The sequence below is a fragment of the Rhincodon typus genome, chromosome 28 (assembly GCF_021869965.1).
Source record: "Rhincodon typus isolate 14 chromosome 28, sRhiTyp1.1, whole genome shotgun sequence".
Lineage (NCBI taxonomy): Eukaryota > Metazoa > Chordata > Chondrichthyes > Orectolobiformes > Rhincodontidae > Rhincodon > Rhincodon typus.
In genome coordinates, this window is record NC_063359.1 from 12,076,985 (window position 1) to 12,094,176 (window position 17,192).

The following is a 17,192-nucleotide window of genomic DNA, read 5'->3' on the forward strand; positions in this document are numbered from 1 at the left end:
GATGGTGGAGAAGCAGTATTTTATCCAGCGACGCTGCGATCACCATGATGATAATCTCAGACGGCAAAAAGCTTCAATAATTTTCCACAAGAGGAAGCGAAGCGTCTCGGAGCTGTGACATAGAGAGAGAGAGGGGGGGCATGAAGTGTTGAGGTGCATCTAGAAGGTGTTTATTTTGAGGAGGGTGTGTGTGGGGGTGGGGGGTGGGGAGAGGTGTTGGCAGAAGGAGGGTCTCTGTTTGGAGACGGCGTGTCTTTATCACCTGGAGTTTCTACCCATTTCTCAGCCCAGTCTAACTCCGTGTGTCCGCGCCACCTCCTGGACACCAGCTCCATATCGGGGGAGAAGAGAAAGTGGTGTGTGTGTGTGTAGATAAGGCGAAGCAGCAACGGCGGAGATCCCAGGCTCTCCCTCTCTCTCTCAGCTCCCAGCTCCTCTCTAAGCCCCCGCTCTCTTGTTCCAGTATATATTGTCAGTATTTGGTATCTGTGTGATTGCAGTTTGGCCGCGCTGAGGCGGCAGCCCGCGGGCAATGGCTCTCCGAGCCGGCTGGCAAGCGATCCTCGGCTGCCTGCTCACCGCCGCTTCGGCCGAGATCTCTAAGGAGGGCGGCTGCAAAGTGAAGACGGTGACCGTGTCCACGCTGCCCGTGCTCCGGGAGAACGACATCAGCTTCCACGGGGCGCTGGCCACTGAATCCAAGCTCTTCCTCTTCGTCCGGAATGACCTGCCGGGAGAGATCCTGGTGGTAGACGACCTGGAGAACACAGAGTTACCTTACTTCACCCTGGGTAAGTTCAACTCTGTGTGTGTGTGTGTGTGTGTGTGTGTGTGGAGGGGGGTGGGGGATTACACAGAGACTCCAGAAATCCTTCCACTAAACCTCTTTCAACTTCGTTTCATTTTGTTATTTTTACGTGCCCAGAATTGTACTGCTTCCTTGAGGTGTCCCTCCTGGACAATATCTGTGAGATTTCTCTTTTTTTTGCAGGGAGAATGATGTATTTTCAAACAACACTTGTACTGGGATCAGACTTTGCAGTCGCGTGTGGTAGTGAGTGGCTTGGGGAGCGGAGATCTGCTGATGGTTGGAGATGTAGGTTGAGAGAGGGTCAAGAAGAGGCAAGTCGAGGTCTTGTTGCATTGTATCAGTGTCTTTGGATTATCACAGAGTCCCAGTATTGACAGGCTGTAGATCTTGCTGTCAATAAATATCACAGGACGGGTTTGTTGTCAAGTAGCCCTCATGCTCCCAAAGAGGAAAATAAAATCGTGTTAACTTTTTTTTTATACCTCTTGCGATGGCTTCTCCCCGACTGGGATAGTGGACAGAACCGGGGTCCTACTGTCCGCAGCGATTTTGTGGATTGAAACTAAAGTGTGATCATTACCGATTAAACAGGACGGGAATGTGACATAGAAATTTCCAGGTTTTATTTTTTAAGTCTTCGCTGTCCTATATGCTTGTGCCCGCGAGGGGCTTTAGTCGGGAATCCCCTTTGGTGCGATGTGCAATTCTGCTTCTTCAGGTTTTACTTTGAAATCAGCAAAATCAAACAGGACCAGGTAACTGAACGAAGCAGTGATTGCTGAACAACGAGGAAGCTCAGGGTGTTAGCAAGTTCAGAATACTTATTTTTGGTACTTTTCAAAGTTCGTTTCAAATCAATTGACCCATCCCCCCGTAAAAAGTGGAAAGGAATTTCAAGAGATTTGTTCCAGGATTGTGTCTGACCTTAAATGTAATTTCGTTGCCGTTGTACCCACAGAAACATGAATAAACATACGTTTTCCCTAGGGAGAACATTAGTTTGAAAAAAAACAATGGTCCAAAGATTTACCTAGTGGTAGTGAATTCTAAAGTTGCTTACTAAAAACACACTTCGGTTTTTCTAAAACAGCAGGGGGACCTATGTCTTTCTGACACTGAGACGTGGCAATGGGTTTGTTCAGTGCAATTTGTCTTGGTGATTGTCAAAGTATAGGAACTGCTGAGGAACTTTTGGAATTGTCATCATCGGATGCTCAAGTCAATGAAACCTTTACTGAAATGGATGGAGCCACTGCTGTAAGGCAGCAGTCATAAACAGCAATTGCTGAAGAAATACAATAGGTTTGGTAGCATCTTTGCGGAGAGTTAATGTTTCCACAGGTGTTGCTAGACCTGCTGAATTCCTCCAGCTATTTTTGTTTTTGCTTCAGATTTCCAACATTCGCAGTTCTTAAGTTTTATTTTAACATAGCAATCAATCTGTGTGTTAATCTCCAGTAAGATTAATGGACTAGATACTCTGTTTCAATGATCTTGGCTGAAGCGCAAACGTTGAGGTCAGGGCATCTCTACTGCTCTTCTCGAAATCAGACATGGGACTCAAATCATGTCATGGGACCTTTTATGCCCACTGCCCAATAAATAAGAGAACTGCTGGTCATGTGGTCAGATTCCCTTGACAATGCAGCCCTCCCTTTGCACTGCAATCAAGTGTGACTTTGTTCTATGCACAAATTTCTGGAGTGGGATTTCAAACTGCAACCTTGTGACTCAGGTGAGAACACTACCACTGAGGAAGAACAAACAGCCTCCGACATAAACTTCACCACGGCTTATTGTTCTGGATTAAATGTTTTATTTGTTAATCATAGTTGATGGAATTAGATGACAGGATCAGGCCTGCTAACCCGTGATGCGTTAACATTTAATGGAAGTGATTGACAGTTCAATATTCCTCTGGTTCCAGACAATTGAAAACAGCAATTATTTCAGTTCATACAGAACTCAAAACATAAGTTTTATTAGTTATGAGCAGTACATATGTGGGCTGCTTTTCTCCAGTGATTGAATTAGTTGTACAGGGTTTGCATCGGGCGTGGGGAAGAGTAGGGTGGAAATGTGTCTTCCAAAAAAACTACATTCTTATCCTTTTTCCCACTTTTTTGCGTCTGAGTTGTTTAATTCTATATGATTGTCAGATTGGAGTATGCTGGACTCTATTCTTCATAATTGTTAGAAAGCTGGTCACAATCTGCCATTTGTTATGTTCTTTTCTTTCCTTTTCACATTTTTGTAAGACATTAATAAGATCTTAATTTCATTGCATTGGTGGAAAGGAACTTGCTGTGTGAAAAGTATAGAAATGAAAATTTGTTGTGATTTTTTACTTGTTTAAAATCAATAATATTTAATGCATCTAAGTGCATTAATTGGTTTACCTTATCAATTACCTCATACACAAAATGCAGAACACTGTTTCAGATTCGGGGAAGATGAAATCAATTTTGGAAGCAGACAGAAATCAGTAACTACCACCCAATGACTGCTTATTAAGTGCCATAAATATATTTCTAAAACCAATTTAAACTAATGTATTATCTGCCACAAATTTCAGAAAAACTTGCAACTGTGGCAGTCTTAGTATGTGACCATGAGAAAAAATGCGCAATAGGTGCTTTGGAAAAAAAATATTGAAACTGCCTGTATCCGTCTCCAGCAATCAGACTTTGTGCTCCAGATCCTGCACTCCTTCTCAGAGGTTATAAGACTGTTGTACAGTGCATAAATTCTGCTGCATTCTCAGAATCTCTCAAGGTTTGGTGACTGAGTGTGTGCTACTCAAATTATTATTACATTACCCGATTAGCATAACATTCAGTGTTTGATAAGGAATCAAAATATAAGTATATTTGTTAGATCCATTTATGGAAAAAAATAACCAGGGATTCATTCAGTCATTTGCCTCAACACTGTAATATTCAATGAAGGAGCATTTCTATGTTTGGAACACTGAATTTAAGATTATTTTAATCTTCAATCAAAATTTTGGTTTCATGGTCAGGATTATAGCAATGTGGAATTATTTTTCTTCTTTGCACATCATAATAGCTTCAAACATTCCACAGTCCAATGCAAGATTGATTGGTTTGGGAGAATAACGTTGCCCCAACAATGTCCATTAACCCCAACTGCACCACTGTGGCATTTCCATTTCTCACAGCAAGCTTTCTGAATGAGGTTGCTGCTCACAGTTGAACTGTACTGTTTTTCCATGCTTGGACTCACTCTCAGAGATTCCATTTTGTCAGAAGCTGGCAGTGCTCAGATTTGAGGACTATTGTTTCATCAACCTGGGTTCTGTTCATCACTGATTGTTCATATCACTTAGTTGTTGCCCTCAGGACTAAAGGCAGTGAGTTACAGAAACTATGGTCCCGTTCTACTTGAAAGCTCATTGCTTCAAACTCTGATGCCGTGTGGAGAGTCATGTTCTTACTAAAATGCAAACATGAGATCAGCTTCTTGCTTACATCTCCCTGAATCCGATAATACATTTTAAGTACTATGTATTCATGGATCTACAATGCTTTCAATTTCCTATGATCGTTTTACTCTAAGCAGAACCATGCACCTCAGCTTGTATTTAATGACACATTTAATTTAAAAGTAACTTGACCACGAGCTCCAGTTTGAGTATAAGTGATTAATTTCATATACCAATTAGTTTAATAATTTATAATTATATAGTTTCATTAAAACACAATATAACAGACTTTAAAAGGGCATTGTCACAGCAGCCCACTGCTAATTGAAATGATATTTTTGACTTCACAGTCTTTCGTCAGTGAACCTTTCTTATTTTTTCACTCATTGAACAGCAACAGCCTGTCTGGTTGTCCTAACAGTCTCATGGATAATGGCATAAATTAATGCAAGGCTATGCTGATGAATCCGAGTTGTGCCTCCAAGTATGTGCAAAGTCGGTTTATTATAGGGACAATGGTAGAAATACCCTCGGTGAAGAAACAGTTCTTTTAGCCATTGTTTCAATTCATTACCTCTGTTTGATAAGTGCCGTTGAAAAGTGAGCAAGTGTGAACAATGCATAATAGCATCTGAGGGCTTACCTATGATGCTTTCTAATATCAAACAGACTTACACTGTTGAAGACTTGTCCTTGAAGAATGACCATCATGGTCATTTTTCAAGAGGCCTTTTGGTACCAATAGGTCTCTATATGAAGAAAATAAGAGAGAAAAGCTGGACAACAAAATCCTGAATGAAACCCAAAGCAAAGATTTGTTTCCAATTAAGTACTTTGGCTGTCTGCACTATTGTGCATGAGTTTCACATTTCCACTGGCCTTAATTCTTTTTCCCTTTTCTGGCCTTGGTGTTGATCTTGCAGTATCACAGATAACTGATATATTGCATGTTCACTATCTCATCACATGCTGTCAGTTGGGAAATGGAAGTATACACAATGAATTTATGTTAGCATTCTGATTCTAAGTAGGCTGCGTGTACATCATTTTTTTTCACCTCCAATAGCATTGCCATATTTATATCATCATTTTTTTTGTTCAGGGAGAAGAGGCATTCTAATTGTCATGGTATAAGTAATTATTTTGCAGGCCTTGTGGAATTGTTCCAGTTAATGTGGTGTGAAACACACAGTAAAGGAAACCCAACCATTCGTTTATTCCTTGCAAACTGACACCCGATTAGTAACCTCTCTTCCCTCTTCAAGGTCCTTACGGTTATTTCTTTCCAAATCTATGTGCATGTTTTTGCAGCTTGAATCTGTCTAATCAGGCTTCCACTCCACCAACAAAATGTCCCAAACTGAAATCACAAATGGAAACCTATGAGATCTCACTTTCAGATCTCATTCAGCTGTCAACCATATGCTTGCCTGAATTTTTTAAATTCTCAACCTCCCTCACAAATCCATTTATTCTTGCACTATCTCCATCCAGCATAACTCTTGAGAAACATGAATCAAGAATTCCTGTAACTGTGGCCTCATGTGAATATGTCACTTCTTTGACTCCACCATGGTGACTGTACTTTCAGGTGTCTAGGATCTAAGCTCTGGAATGTTTTCCTTAAACCTCTCCATTTTTCCACCAGTTATCTGTAAAAAATCTCCTTAAAACATGTCTCTGATCAACCTTTTGGTCATGTGTCCTAATTTCTGATTTTACTCCTATAATATGCTTTGGAATATTTTGCTGTTTAAAGGTGCTAACAAAGTTATTTTTTATAGTGTACCAGTAAGTGTGTTGTTATTCTGCAACATCCTTATATGATATTCCAAGGTTGATCAATATAGACACTAGAGCTCATAATTGGTATTTCAGACAACTTCAATTGAGGTTGGAATAGCAATCAAAGGAATAATTGTGAGGACAACAAGTTCTGTTGGCCTGAGCAGGCACAAAGAGAAAACTGGAGCATTTTTTCAAATTATTATTGGTTTAGACATTGCTTTGTTTATTTAACTACTGTACCCACATTAAAGGTGAAATAGGAATTTTAATAGCATGGTGGTTTTGAAACTCGTGCAAGTGAATGACAGCAGTGTGTAAAAATGCTTCTGTGCATTTTCTATGAGTATGTTAGCCATTACGTTTAAATAATAAATTATGTCATTGCTTCGGTATCTTCCTAATTCTATTTTTTGGACAACATTTTTAGAATGGTTATAACCATGTTGCAACCAATTGAGGAGGGACATACTGGCTGATTGGTTGACCATAAAATTTAAATTTTTCTTGCACAAGTTTGTAACTCTCCAGCTAAAAATTTAGTTAACTATGTTTAATGCGAGCAAGAAGGAGCCAATTAATAAGGTTTTCATGACTTAAGAACATTTCTATTAACTGTTCATCCAGAGCAAAATAATTTAAAAAGGACATCTAAAACTCTATGAGCTTTTGGAAGTCCATGTACACCACATCCACTGTATTAGCTTCATCAACCCTTACTGTAACCTCATCAACATTTGTTAGGATCGTTGAACATGATTTCCCTTTAACCAACGTGTGCTGGCTTTTCTTAATTCATCCACACTTGTCCAAATGACTATATTTTTTGCAGGTTATTGTTTCTTAGGGCATTTCCACTGCCAAATCCAAACTGACTGGCCTGCAGTTGTTGGGTTTATCCTTACACTCATTTTTGATTGGGGTATAAAATTTACAATTCTCCATTCCTCTGGAATAATCCCAGTATCTGAGGAGGATTGAAAGATTACAGGCAGTTTAAGATTTTGGCAAAGATTTGTGGCTGGGGTTGTGGGTGATGTTATTGACTTGCTCACCAAGCTGGCTTGTTTTTGTTCAGATGTTTCGTCACCATGCTAGGTAACATCATCAGTGAGGCCTCCGATGAAGCGATGTTGTTCTACTCCGCTTGGAATTTTATACTGCCCTGTCTGTTATGATGAGTTGTGTCATTTCCGGTTTTGATCTGTATGGGTTTGCATATGTGTCCAATTCTATATGTTTGTTGATTGCTTTATGGACTGAGGACCATGCCTCTAGAATTTCCTGTGCGTGTCTATGTTTGGCTTGGGCTACTATGGTTACCTTGTCCCAGTTAAACTGATGGCCTTCATTGTCTGAGTGAACTGATATTAAGGAAAGTTTGTCATGTTGTTTTGCTGCTAGCTGATGTTCGTGTATTTTGACGGCTAGTTTCCTTCCTGTCTGTCCGATGTAATGCTTATGACAGTCATTGCATGGTATTTTGTAGACTATGTTGGTTCTCCTAGTGAGGAAACATGGTAGCACACAAGCCACTCTACGACAAGCACTCACAAGGATTAAAGACCCTATTCCCACAATATGCAGAACCAACGTAGTCTACAAAATACCATACAATGGCTGCCACAAGCATTACATCGGATATATAGGAAGGAAACTGGCCATCAGAATACACAAACATCAACTAGCAGCAAAACAGCACGACTAACTTCCCTTAATATCGGTACACTCAGACAATGAAGGCCATCAGTTTAACTGGGACAATGTAACTATAGCAGCCCAAGCCAAACATAGACACGCACAGGAATTCCAAGAGGCATGATTCTCCACCCGTAATGCAATCAACAAACATATAGAATTGGACCCATATACAGACCCATACAGAACAAAACCAGAAACGACACAACTCACCATAATAGACAGGGCAGAATGAATTTGAAGCGGAGTAGAACAACGTCACTTTATCGGAGGCCTCACTGATGATGTTACCTAGCATGGTAATGAAACATCTGAATGAAAACAAGCCAGCTCAGTGAGTAAGTCAACAACCTCATTATAGGCAGTGGCTCCACAATTTGCAACCTTAGGTCTTTGGGTGCGTCTCAATAGGCCTGTTGGTATGTCAACTCTAAGTAATGCCTTTATATCATCTCCATATCATTTTAAGCCCTTACAGTATCTTGGCTACATCCTCTTTTGTCATGAGTTTGACAGCATTTTCTTCCTCAGTAAAGACAAATGCAAAGTTCTCATTTAGTAACTCAATCATACACTCTCCCTCCGTGTAATGTCATCTTTGTTGTCTCTGAGTGGACCCACCTCTTCTCTTGTTAGTCTTTCATCATTTATATTTCTATAGAATAATTTTGGATTTGCTTCGTATCAGTTGTCAATCTGTTCTCATACTCTCTCCTTATTTCTTTTATTGCCTAGTCCCCACTTCCTCATGAGAGCTTTCTGCATTCAGATTGGATTTCATTTGTGTTATCAACCTACTATCTGCCATATAGCCACTTACGCTGCTGCATTTAGCTGCCTGTGCTTGCATTATCCAGAAATCTCTAGCTTTCCTTCTTATAGGAAAATACCTCAGCTACACCCAAATCTGCTCTTTAAAGGCAACCCTTTCTTCCATTGTAGTTTTTCTAGGTAATTCCAATCTAACTTGGATTGATCATTCTCATGCCAATGTGTTTTCTCAATCTTAACTTGCAATGAGTGGGTGGACTCATCCTTTGAACTTGGCTATGAAAGTCTCAACCTCATAACTATATTGCAGTGATGCTAAGTGCTGCTCAGGCTCTGAAATTCCATCTTTAATCTCCTTCAGCTGATGGCAACTCCTGCAAACCTGGTTATCCAGGACACAGGAAGTATTCTGTTATTTTCAAATGGTATAGTGTGTGCGTTCCGCAGGACAGAGGTCCTTTGACATGCCCCTATTTATTACACTATTGAGTAAATCAGCTTAAAATTTAAATCAGAGCCATCACTGACGTCAGCTTAGGTTTTCAGCTCTCTTCCTGAAAAAATAGTAAGCACACAAGTCAAACATAGATATTTGAGCTGTGTATTTTGCTTAAAAACACCATATTCAGATGCTCCTCTTCCTGTGCTGATTGCAACATTACTCTTTTAGGTTTTCCTGTCTTTACCACGTTTTGGTTTCCTAGTTTCCTCTTGTTTCTTTATCTAGATTTCTGCCGTTTGGCTTATAATTAAAATTAAACTAAAATTAAAGTCAAATGTTGAGTTTATTATGCCTGAGTGTATTCCTATGAATTGTTTAATGAGTGGCAGAAATAAAAGGCATAAGTATTTTGTCCCCAGAATGTATTAAGAAGAAAAGAAGAAAAAGTAAACTGGATTTTATTTGTTAGGATAGAAAGAGGCTTCTGTGGATGAAAAATGTAAAATCAGTGAAATATGTTCAATGAAAAGAAAAATGAAGTACAAGTCTCAAGTACAAAAAGTACAAAATACTATGAATGGAAAGAATAGACTATATGGACATTTCCCGAAATATTATGGCTAGGAACGTTTTCACATCCTTTCCAGCTCAGTCAAAAACTCCATGTTAATTTTGCTTCAGTAGTTGATGAACTTCTGGGATTCTACAAACACAATGAAATTGCTGAGCAGTACAACAAAAAGGGCAGTCAGCATGAATTTCCGACAGGTGAAACAACTGGACATGATAGCCTTATCAGAACCTCGGTGAAATCCTGTGTTGTGGCTTCTTTACATAAATACCAAAATTTCTGTTGAACTTTGCTCACGACCCCAAGATTAGGGACATAAAAGTATGGATGACAAACGTGGAGCTCTAAAACTGGACAGTTAGTGACTGCTGTGGGTAAACAATGTAAAATAATGCATTCTAGAATTCAGCTTCCTTGATCTTATCATATGGTACAAAATACAAGTAAAAGGAAGTTATATGGAACTTGTACAAGACTTTTGTTAAGCTCCATTTGGAGAGGACTGAGTGTAATTTTGGAATCCCATCTCTTTAGAAACTTTCAAAAGCAATGGCACATATGCAGCATTGATTCTCTAGCAATGTACCAGAATGTGCATCGACAGCTGCGGAGAGTCATAGAACTTAGGGTTTTATTCACTGAGCTGAGAAGGATACTGGCTGACTGATAGAATTCTTAAAGTTGAATTCTTGAAAGTTAAGATAATAATTTGTTTCCATCTATTTGCAATTTCGCAACAAGAGGACAAAAACAATTAAAAGGAAGCTTAAGATAACTGCAGAGTTCATGATAAGAATTTGGAATAGTGTTGAAGCAGAGTCTGTATTTTTGAAAGAAAGAGTATTAGATAGATTTTTATAAAAGCAGAATTAAAAATAATGAGAAACAAGCAAGAGAGTGTCTCATGTGGAACAAGCTTTGGCACAATATTATACATGCTTCAGTAAGAGCCCAAATTCTGAAAAGTATTGTCTCAGTGGGATTTTGTTTTAAACGCCATAGAATACTGTTGACTTTGCTTGACTGACATCTTTGAGTGGTTAAAAGTGATCTTTAAATGTGATCTCTTTTGGCAATGTCTCAATGTTGTATGAGATTCAAGGATATGAAGTTTTTGAAGCCTCCGTTATTAACAGCCTGCTTGACAATTTTATAAGGTTGGCGAAACAGTCATTTTTTTTCCAAATCAACATTTATGATTGTCCTTTTTTTCCTGGAGAAGTTTCACAGATACTATATTTCTAGGGTAAATTGGTTTTGTACCCAATATATACTGGGTGAATGTGCATGGAAAGACCATGTGTTGGCACAGAGGGGATGTTGGGTCAGTGGTGGGTGGATGGGTGGGTAGGCGTGAGTTTACACAGGGCTTTAAAAGATCATGAAGATGGTTGGAGCTGGGTAAGGGCTGAGTTGGCTTGGGGGCTACCCGTGACCTTCAGGGTGGTGAATAAGGATGGAAAGGTCATAATTTATCATGTATTAGCATGGTCGTACAAGGCACCATGCAGGTTGTTGGGGGAGTGTGTGGAATGTAGAGTGGGTAGGTTTGCAAAGAATGTGATCTTGAGAGCCTAAAATACAACTGGGACAAAGTCAAAGAAAAATGAGGTGGGCCTTTTAACGAGACAGCTACAGCACCCTCTCTCCTTGGCTCACTAGGCTTTACTTCCAGGGGGAGTGAGCATCCATCTTCCCAGAGTGAAGATTACACCGTTCAGGGATGTTTCAATCAAAGTGTGTCCATGAGCTGAGAAATTTCCAGGATCGAGCTATCTACCTCCGTACTGAGAATTTAGGTCTAGGATTTTTGTTCTGCAACTTAGCTAAGAATCCAATTTGGATTTTGAAGATTTTATTGTTCTGCTGTATGAACATTTATGTGAATTGAAGATGACAATTTTCAGCTGTCTATCTAATTGGATACTGACCACAAAACTGTCTCAGCTTTTCTGTGAAACCTTTCTCACCTGGGAGGCCACAGGATGGTTGCTATTAATAATCAGAAATAATTAATAAACAGGACTGAGGATGATTGTTCGGAAGAATAGCTGAAGCTTTATATTATGTCTTACAGTTTACTGTAGGAGTGCTTGATTCTGAAACACTGAGCCTAAAGTATGGAGAATGAGACTGATTGCTGGTTCTTTGAAAGAGCTATCCTTAGACACTGTTATAATCCTATCTGTTCTTTCTAACTTTTCCTTCTATAACTAACTTGTAACGTTAAATTTAATGAATTATCAGAAAAGATTTGGATTCTATACAAGGTTCAAAACCAGACCCCCACTGGGGATATGACCTTTGGGACAGCAGGAACCTACATGGCTGCGATTGGCCACTGTGTAGTCACCCCACACCTTAGGAAGCCAACCAAAGCTAAGAAGGTGTTTAACCTTATCACCTCGCAACTGGTGCACAATGACTGGTGAGAAAAGTTATAATGTAGAGAAAAAAAAGAAAGGCTGGAGTTGTAAACCCCACAGCCTTGTGTGTGTACTTGACAGCTAAAGCTTGAGCAGTGAGCTCTGAGAAAGAATGGCTTCCAGACAGGAGACACACTGTGAGTGTCCACTTGGTAGGGAGCCATGGGGACACTACTTGAAACAAAAAACAGATAACGTGACTGGAGCAGTAAAGGTCAAACTGTAAGACTGTTTTCGGTGAGGGACCATATCATGGATGTCCAATGGTAGTGTACCATGAGGAGACTACTCGGAAGAAGGAACCAACCCAACTCAATAACTCCATCAAAGGCTTAAGCACTTGCATCACCAAACTGTTATGGTGTTGCTCAGAGGGGTTTAGCACAGCTGGAGGTGGGAACTGATAGCCTGAGAGTCCAGCCACACGACTTAATCACTTTTCCATCTTTACCCTAATATCTAACCTTCATGGCTGACCTTTTATCTTATCTGTCAGGTTTACATGCCAGTTTGGGCAGGGGAAGAGAGATTTTGGGATACTAGTCTGGGAAATCAGTCTGTGGTTTTACAAGTTTGTCTCATTCCCGTTCCTAAAATTTGAAGTACTCATCTTTAGTAATAAATAGTCATTCCTTTTTTACATAAAACAAATGGTGTCAGAAATTGTCATGATAAATATAGCTCAGAGGCAATAAATTTAGGGACAGATCAATTGGGGGAACTTATTGCGATAACTTCACGAAAAGTTTATCACATGTTACAGACCTGCAGTTCACCACCTTGTGTTTGTCCATATGGTTGACATAGTTTCAGTGACAACATGATGGGTAAAATGGTCTCCTATGCTGTCTCTTCCTAAAATTTTCTGCACTAACATTTCTCAGTGCGATTTACAAAGAAATTGCAATGCAAAAATTTTCTATAAAATCATTTATTTGATGCCTTTGACAATTTGAAAAGAAAGACAAATTTTCAGGGAAATACTTCACAATGCATATGTGTCAATTGTAACAAGGAAACACTCCATGATTGTGAATACAACATGGCTGCTGTTAAAAAGGAAACCTGGCAAAGGTGACAAATCATACTATTCAAAGACAAATATTGGCAATAGATTTTGATCAAATTATGAATAATAGAGCTAATTTGCACATTGATGAGTGTGTGATACCAGCCACCATCTATTAAGCCCAATATGTGAGGCTAGATTCAAGAATCAGGTAGCCACAATTAGCCACTCTGTCACCATTTATCAATAAATGTATTTGTGAGTGCTAACAGCTAGAAAGCCAAAATGCATCTGTCTCTCTATTGTTGAAACATTAGTTGAAGTTTGGTGCCATATTTGCTGCTGATTCAATAAGCTGGACCTGGTGACAGCAGTGGGTAAGCTAAGTAATTGCCATTTAGAACGAATGAAAACAAATGAAATCTGCATTGATGAGGTGTGTTAATTATGTCAATGATGGCCTGATTGGAATTCTGGGAAAATGTTATTGTTATTTTGTTTCTTCATGAGGTTCGGTCTATTACCCGTAATGTTGTGTATTTTTCTGTCAAGCCTACTTACAAAAATGTTATAAATGTACTAAAATGTAAAGTGAATGAGATCAGGGAATTAAACATGATGTGATTTTGTAAGTAAAGCCTTGTGGGTGAAATATTTACTGAGCGTATAAATCTCTCTGAAGCCAGAAATGCGGTTGGCAAAATAGCAGCATTAACACAAAATGTAGCTGTAAATTACATTGTATTCACTGTATATCTATTGAAACTGCCTCAAGGTGAAGTAGACAGGATAGCATTTAGTATGAGGCATTGGCAAGATGGTTGTAGGTGGATGTGTTGTGAGGTTTTGTAGAATTGGACTGTCAATCTGTAGGGAGATTATACATCATCATGAAAATATATTCATTAAAAATAAAATTAAGTGCCTTTATCCTGAAGGTGTTTCACCTGTCAGGCCTTAATTAAACCTATGAAATATTTATGAAATTGTATCTTCTGTCTCTAACTTGTCTTTATATGTGACATACATTGGAATCAAATTGTTCTTGAATGACAAATTCTGTTATGTTTATCAGGGTTTAATACCATGACGTTATTGCTGAATTTTACACATGGATCTAGTTTGCCAGTGATTATATTTTACTGGATAGGGTTGCAGACTTCAGACAGCTAGGTGAACATGGTGTGATATTCTGAAGAGAAGCTGTGAAGCAGCCAATTAGACACTCATATTACATCACTTTGCAAGGTGTGCTTTAACGCATGTCCACAGTCTTGACAGACATGGTTTAAGTAAGAAGTCTGTGAAAACATTGCATGAAAATTATTTTCAAATAGTAAAACCCATCTAACTGTTTTATCATTCAAAATTAAAGGGAGATTGGAAACCTTCTGGTCAGGTGTAATTATTCCCACAACCTGCTTCCAGAACTAGATTTGACATTACCCACACTGTGGCTTGGAGTAATTACAGTTGAGGGATGCAGTACAGTGCTTCTCCAGAATACCTCCAACACAGTGATTGATTTGCAATTGTAATTGCTCCTTGACGATCCCAAATTCATTGTATTGCCCAATGGATACTGTGTACCAATTTCAGAAGAAATGTTCTCAAAGTTGTGTTTTGCCTTGTGGCAGGGAATGGTATTGAACATGAGCGAAGTGAAAGCTTTTAACAAGGAGGTATTAGTACTGGTGGAGGAGCACCAGTACGTGGCTTCATGACAGTGTTGGTTTTATCACTAATGTTTTCAAGTTCCTGATCTTGGCCAGTTTGTGACAGAATGACACAGAGCTCAAATTGCATCGTGTGAGAAAAGCAAGCAGCTTAGAGGAACGGTCAATCCTGCTTTACTGTCATGAACTTCAAGCAACATTATTAAGATTAAGACTCTTTATATCAGAATTAAGACTGATACACCAGGCAATCTGCAAATAGCAAAGTGTGCAAGTGAAAGGTATTTTGATGACTCTATCAACAATTCTCTAGTCAGATGCAATAATATCAGATAAAGTGTGTTCTGTGATGTGCAGCAGTATGCTTCAAATGGATTTTTAAAAAAAAGTCAAATGTTGAAAATCTGAAGAAGTAAAAGAAAAAACACTTGAAATAATTCAGGTAATAATCTACCACAAAGTCCAAATAAGAAAGATAAATTACTGTATCAGTTGGAAACCTTCAACAGAACAATATTCTTTAACCTTACAAGAATTCTACTGACTGTACATCAGTCTGATGTCTCTCTTAGTAAGATTGCTAATAAATGCTTAATGATGCTCATTTTAAGAAATGGTGTACCACTTTGAGATACATTCAAATTCCATGCAAGAAACGAAGTAATGATTTTGTGGTCCATTCCATGATTCAGTCTGCTAAGTAATATGGAGGCTAAATTGAGCCTCCATGAGTTTAATGTAATACAGGCCCCATACCAAATTTCTCTGCCTGCTTACTTGAAAGATAGCTGCGTGCAGCCAACATTAACCACACTATTCTTTAGCTCCACATATCAGCTGGGCACTTATAAACATCACTTGCTAGCACCAGTTAAAGCTAGTTTACCCTTTTAGATGCATACCTGCAAAAGAAATTGTACCTGTGGTTGTTGGTATGATGCAGAATGTGACTTTGATGTGGGAAACAATTGAATAATAACACAACATTACAGCGAATGGACTTCAAGATTTTCAGACATTTTGCTGGAGACTTTAACAGTGAAAGTCGAAAGTCCCAGTGATGTTCTTTATTCAAGGGGTCAAATGCAGTGCATTCATGTGAGGTACTCAGCTGGGATGGAATGTAATAAATATGCACAATGACATACTTGATACATTATGAAGCCTGCTAGGAAGCCTGTGATCAATATCAATGAACGTGGAAGAGTGCATTGTAAACTGGTATTTTGTGATGCCATGACGGTTATGGATTTTAATATAGGAAGGATGGTGCGGGATGTAACAGCAGTCCAGTAGTTTTTCTTTTAACAGATTACTGGGATCATTGTGACTAGTGACCACAAAGAGCATGGACCTGCTGCCTTCTCTTAGTCAGCCTTCATTCACACATCCATGCTACTCTTCCAGTCATCTGCACTTGGCTGTCAGCTTATGATCCCAGCCGTCTGCCGCCCATGCTAAGATGGTACAATCTGCAGCCAAGCCTGTGGGGCCCAGAGCTACATGTGGTCATTTTCCAAGGCTTCCTTCAATCTCCTGCAAAAAAAAAGAAAGTGCCACTGAGTGAGTGATTCATAGAAATAGTAAGACAGAGCAAGGTGCACAGAAGACAGATACAAGCAGAATTAATTTATTCGCGGAGCAATTTCCCTCATACAACTGCAAGTTTAGCTTCATCTTATGAACTGTAGCAATTCAATATGGTGGCTCATCACTGCCTTCATCAAGGGCAGCTAGGGATAAAGTTTTCGAGAAGATTTGTAGCTCAGGTTGTAGATGAGGTTGTAGACATGCTCGCTGAGCCAGTGGGTTTGGATGCAAAAGTTTCATCAACCTACTATGTAACATTGTCAGTGCGCCTCTGTTGAAGTGTCAGTGTTCTGTCTTGCTTGTTATTTCTATGCCGCAGTTTGCTGGGGTGGTTGGTATTACTTCCAGTTTTGTTTCTCAGTGGTTTGTACATAGGGTCGAATTCAGTGTGTTTGTTGATGGAGTTCTGGTTGGAATACTAGGCCTCCAATAATTCCCTGATGTGTCTCTGTTTGGATTGTGCAATTATGGATGTGTTGTCCCAGTCAAATTCGTGTCCCTCGTTGTCCGTGTGTAGTGAGACAAGTGAGAATTGGCCGTGTCTCTTTGTGGCCAGTTGATGTTCGTGTATAGTCAATTTTCTTCCGGTTTGGCCCACGTAGTGTTTTTCACAGCCCTTGCATGGTATTTTGTACATAACCCCAGTTTTGCTGATTTTAGGGATGGTATCCTTTACATTCGTCAGTAGCTGTCGTAGGGTGGTTGTTGGTTTGTGGGCTACTCTGATACCTAGAGGTCTGAGTAGTCTTGTGGTCACCTCTGAAATGTCCTTGATGTATGGTAGGTTGATTAGTGAGTCTGGTCAAATTGTGTCTTCCTGTTGCAGTCTGTCTTGGAGGTAATGGTGGATTGTGCTTTTCAGGCATCCATTCCTTTTGAAGATAGGTGCTCCTGTTCTGCTTAGCGTAGTTCTGGGTTGCTGCAATGTGTTGTGGCTCATTTAAATAGTATCCTGATGCAGCTCCATT

The 17,192-nt window shown here is 39.4% G+C and overlaps 1 protein-coding gene across 1 annotated transcript in view; it reads left to right on the forward strand.

Moving 5' to 3' along the window:
• The first annotated feature begins 303 nt into the window (after positions 1-303).
• Positions 304-17,192, forward strand: part of LOC109912707 (astrotactin-2-like) — a 1,431,562-nt gene continuing 1,414,673 nt past the window's right edge. The window contains exon 1 of the mRNA XM_048613352.1: positions 304-791. Coding sequence (XP_048469309.1) covers positions 533-791 — 259 coding nt within the window. The 5' untranslated portion in view covers positions 304-532. The remainder of the gene's footprint in view (positions 792-17,192) is intronic.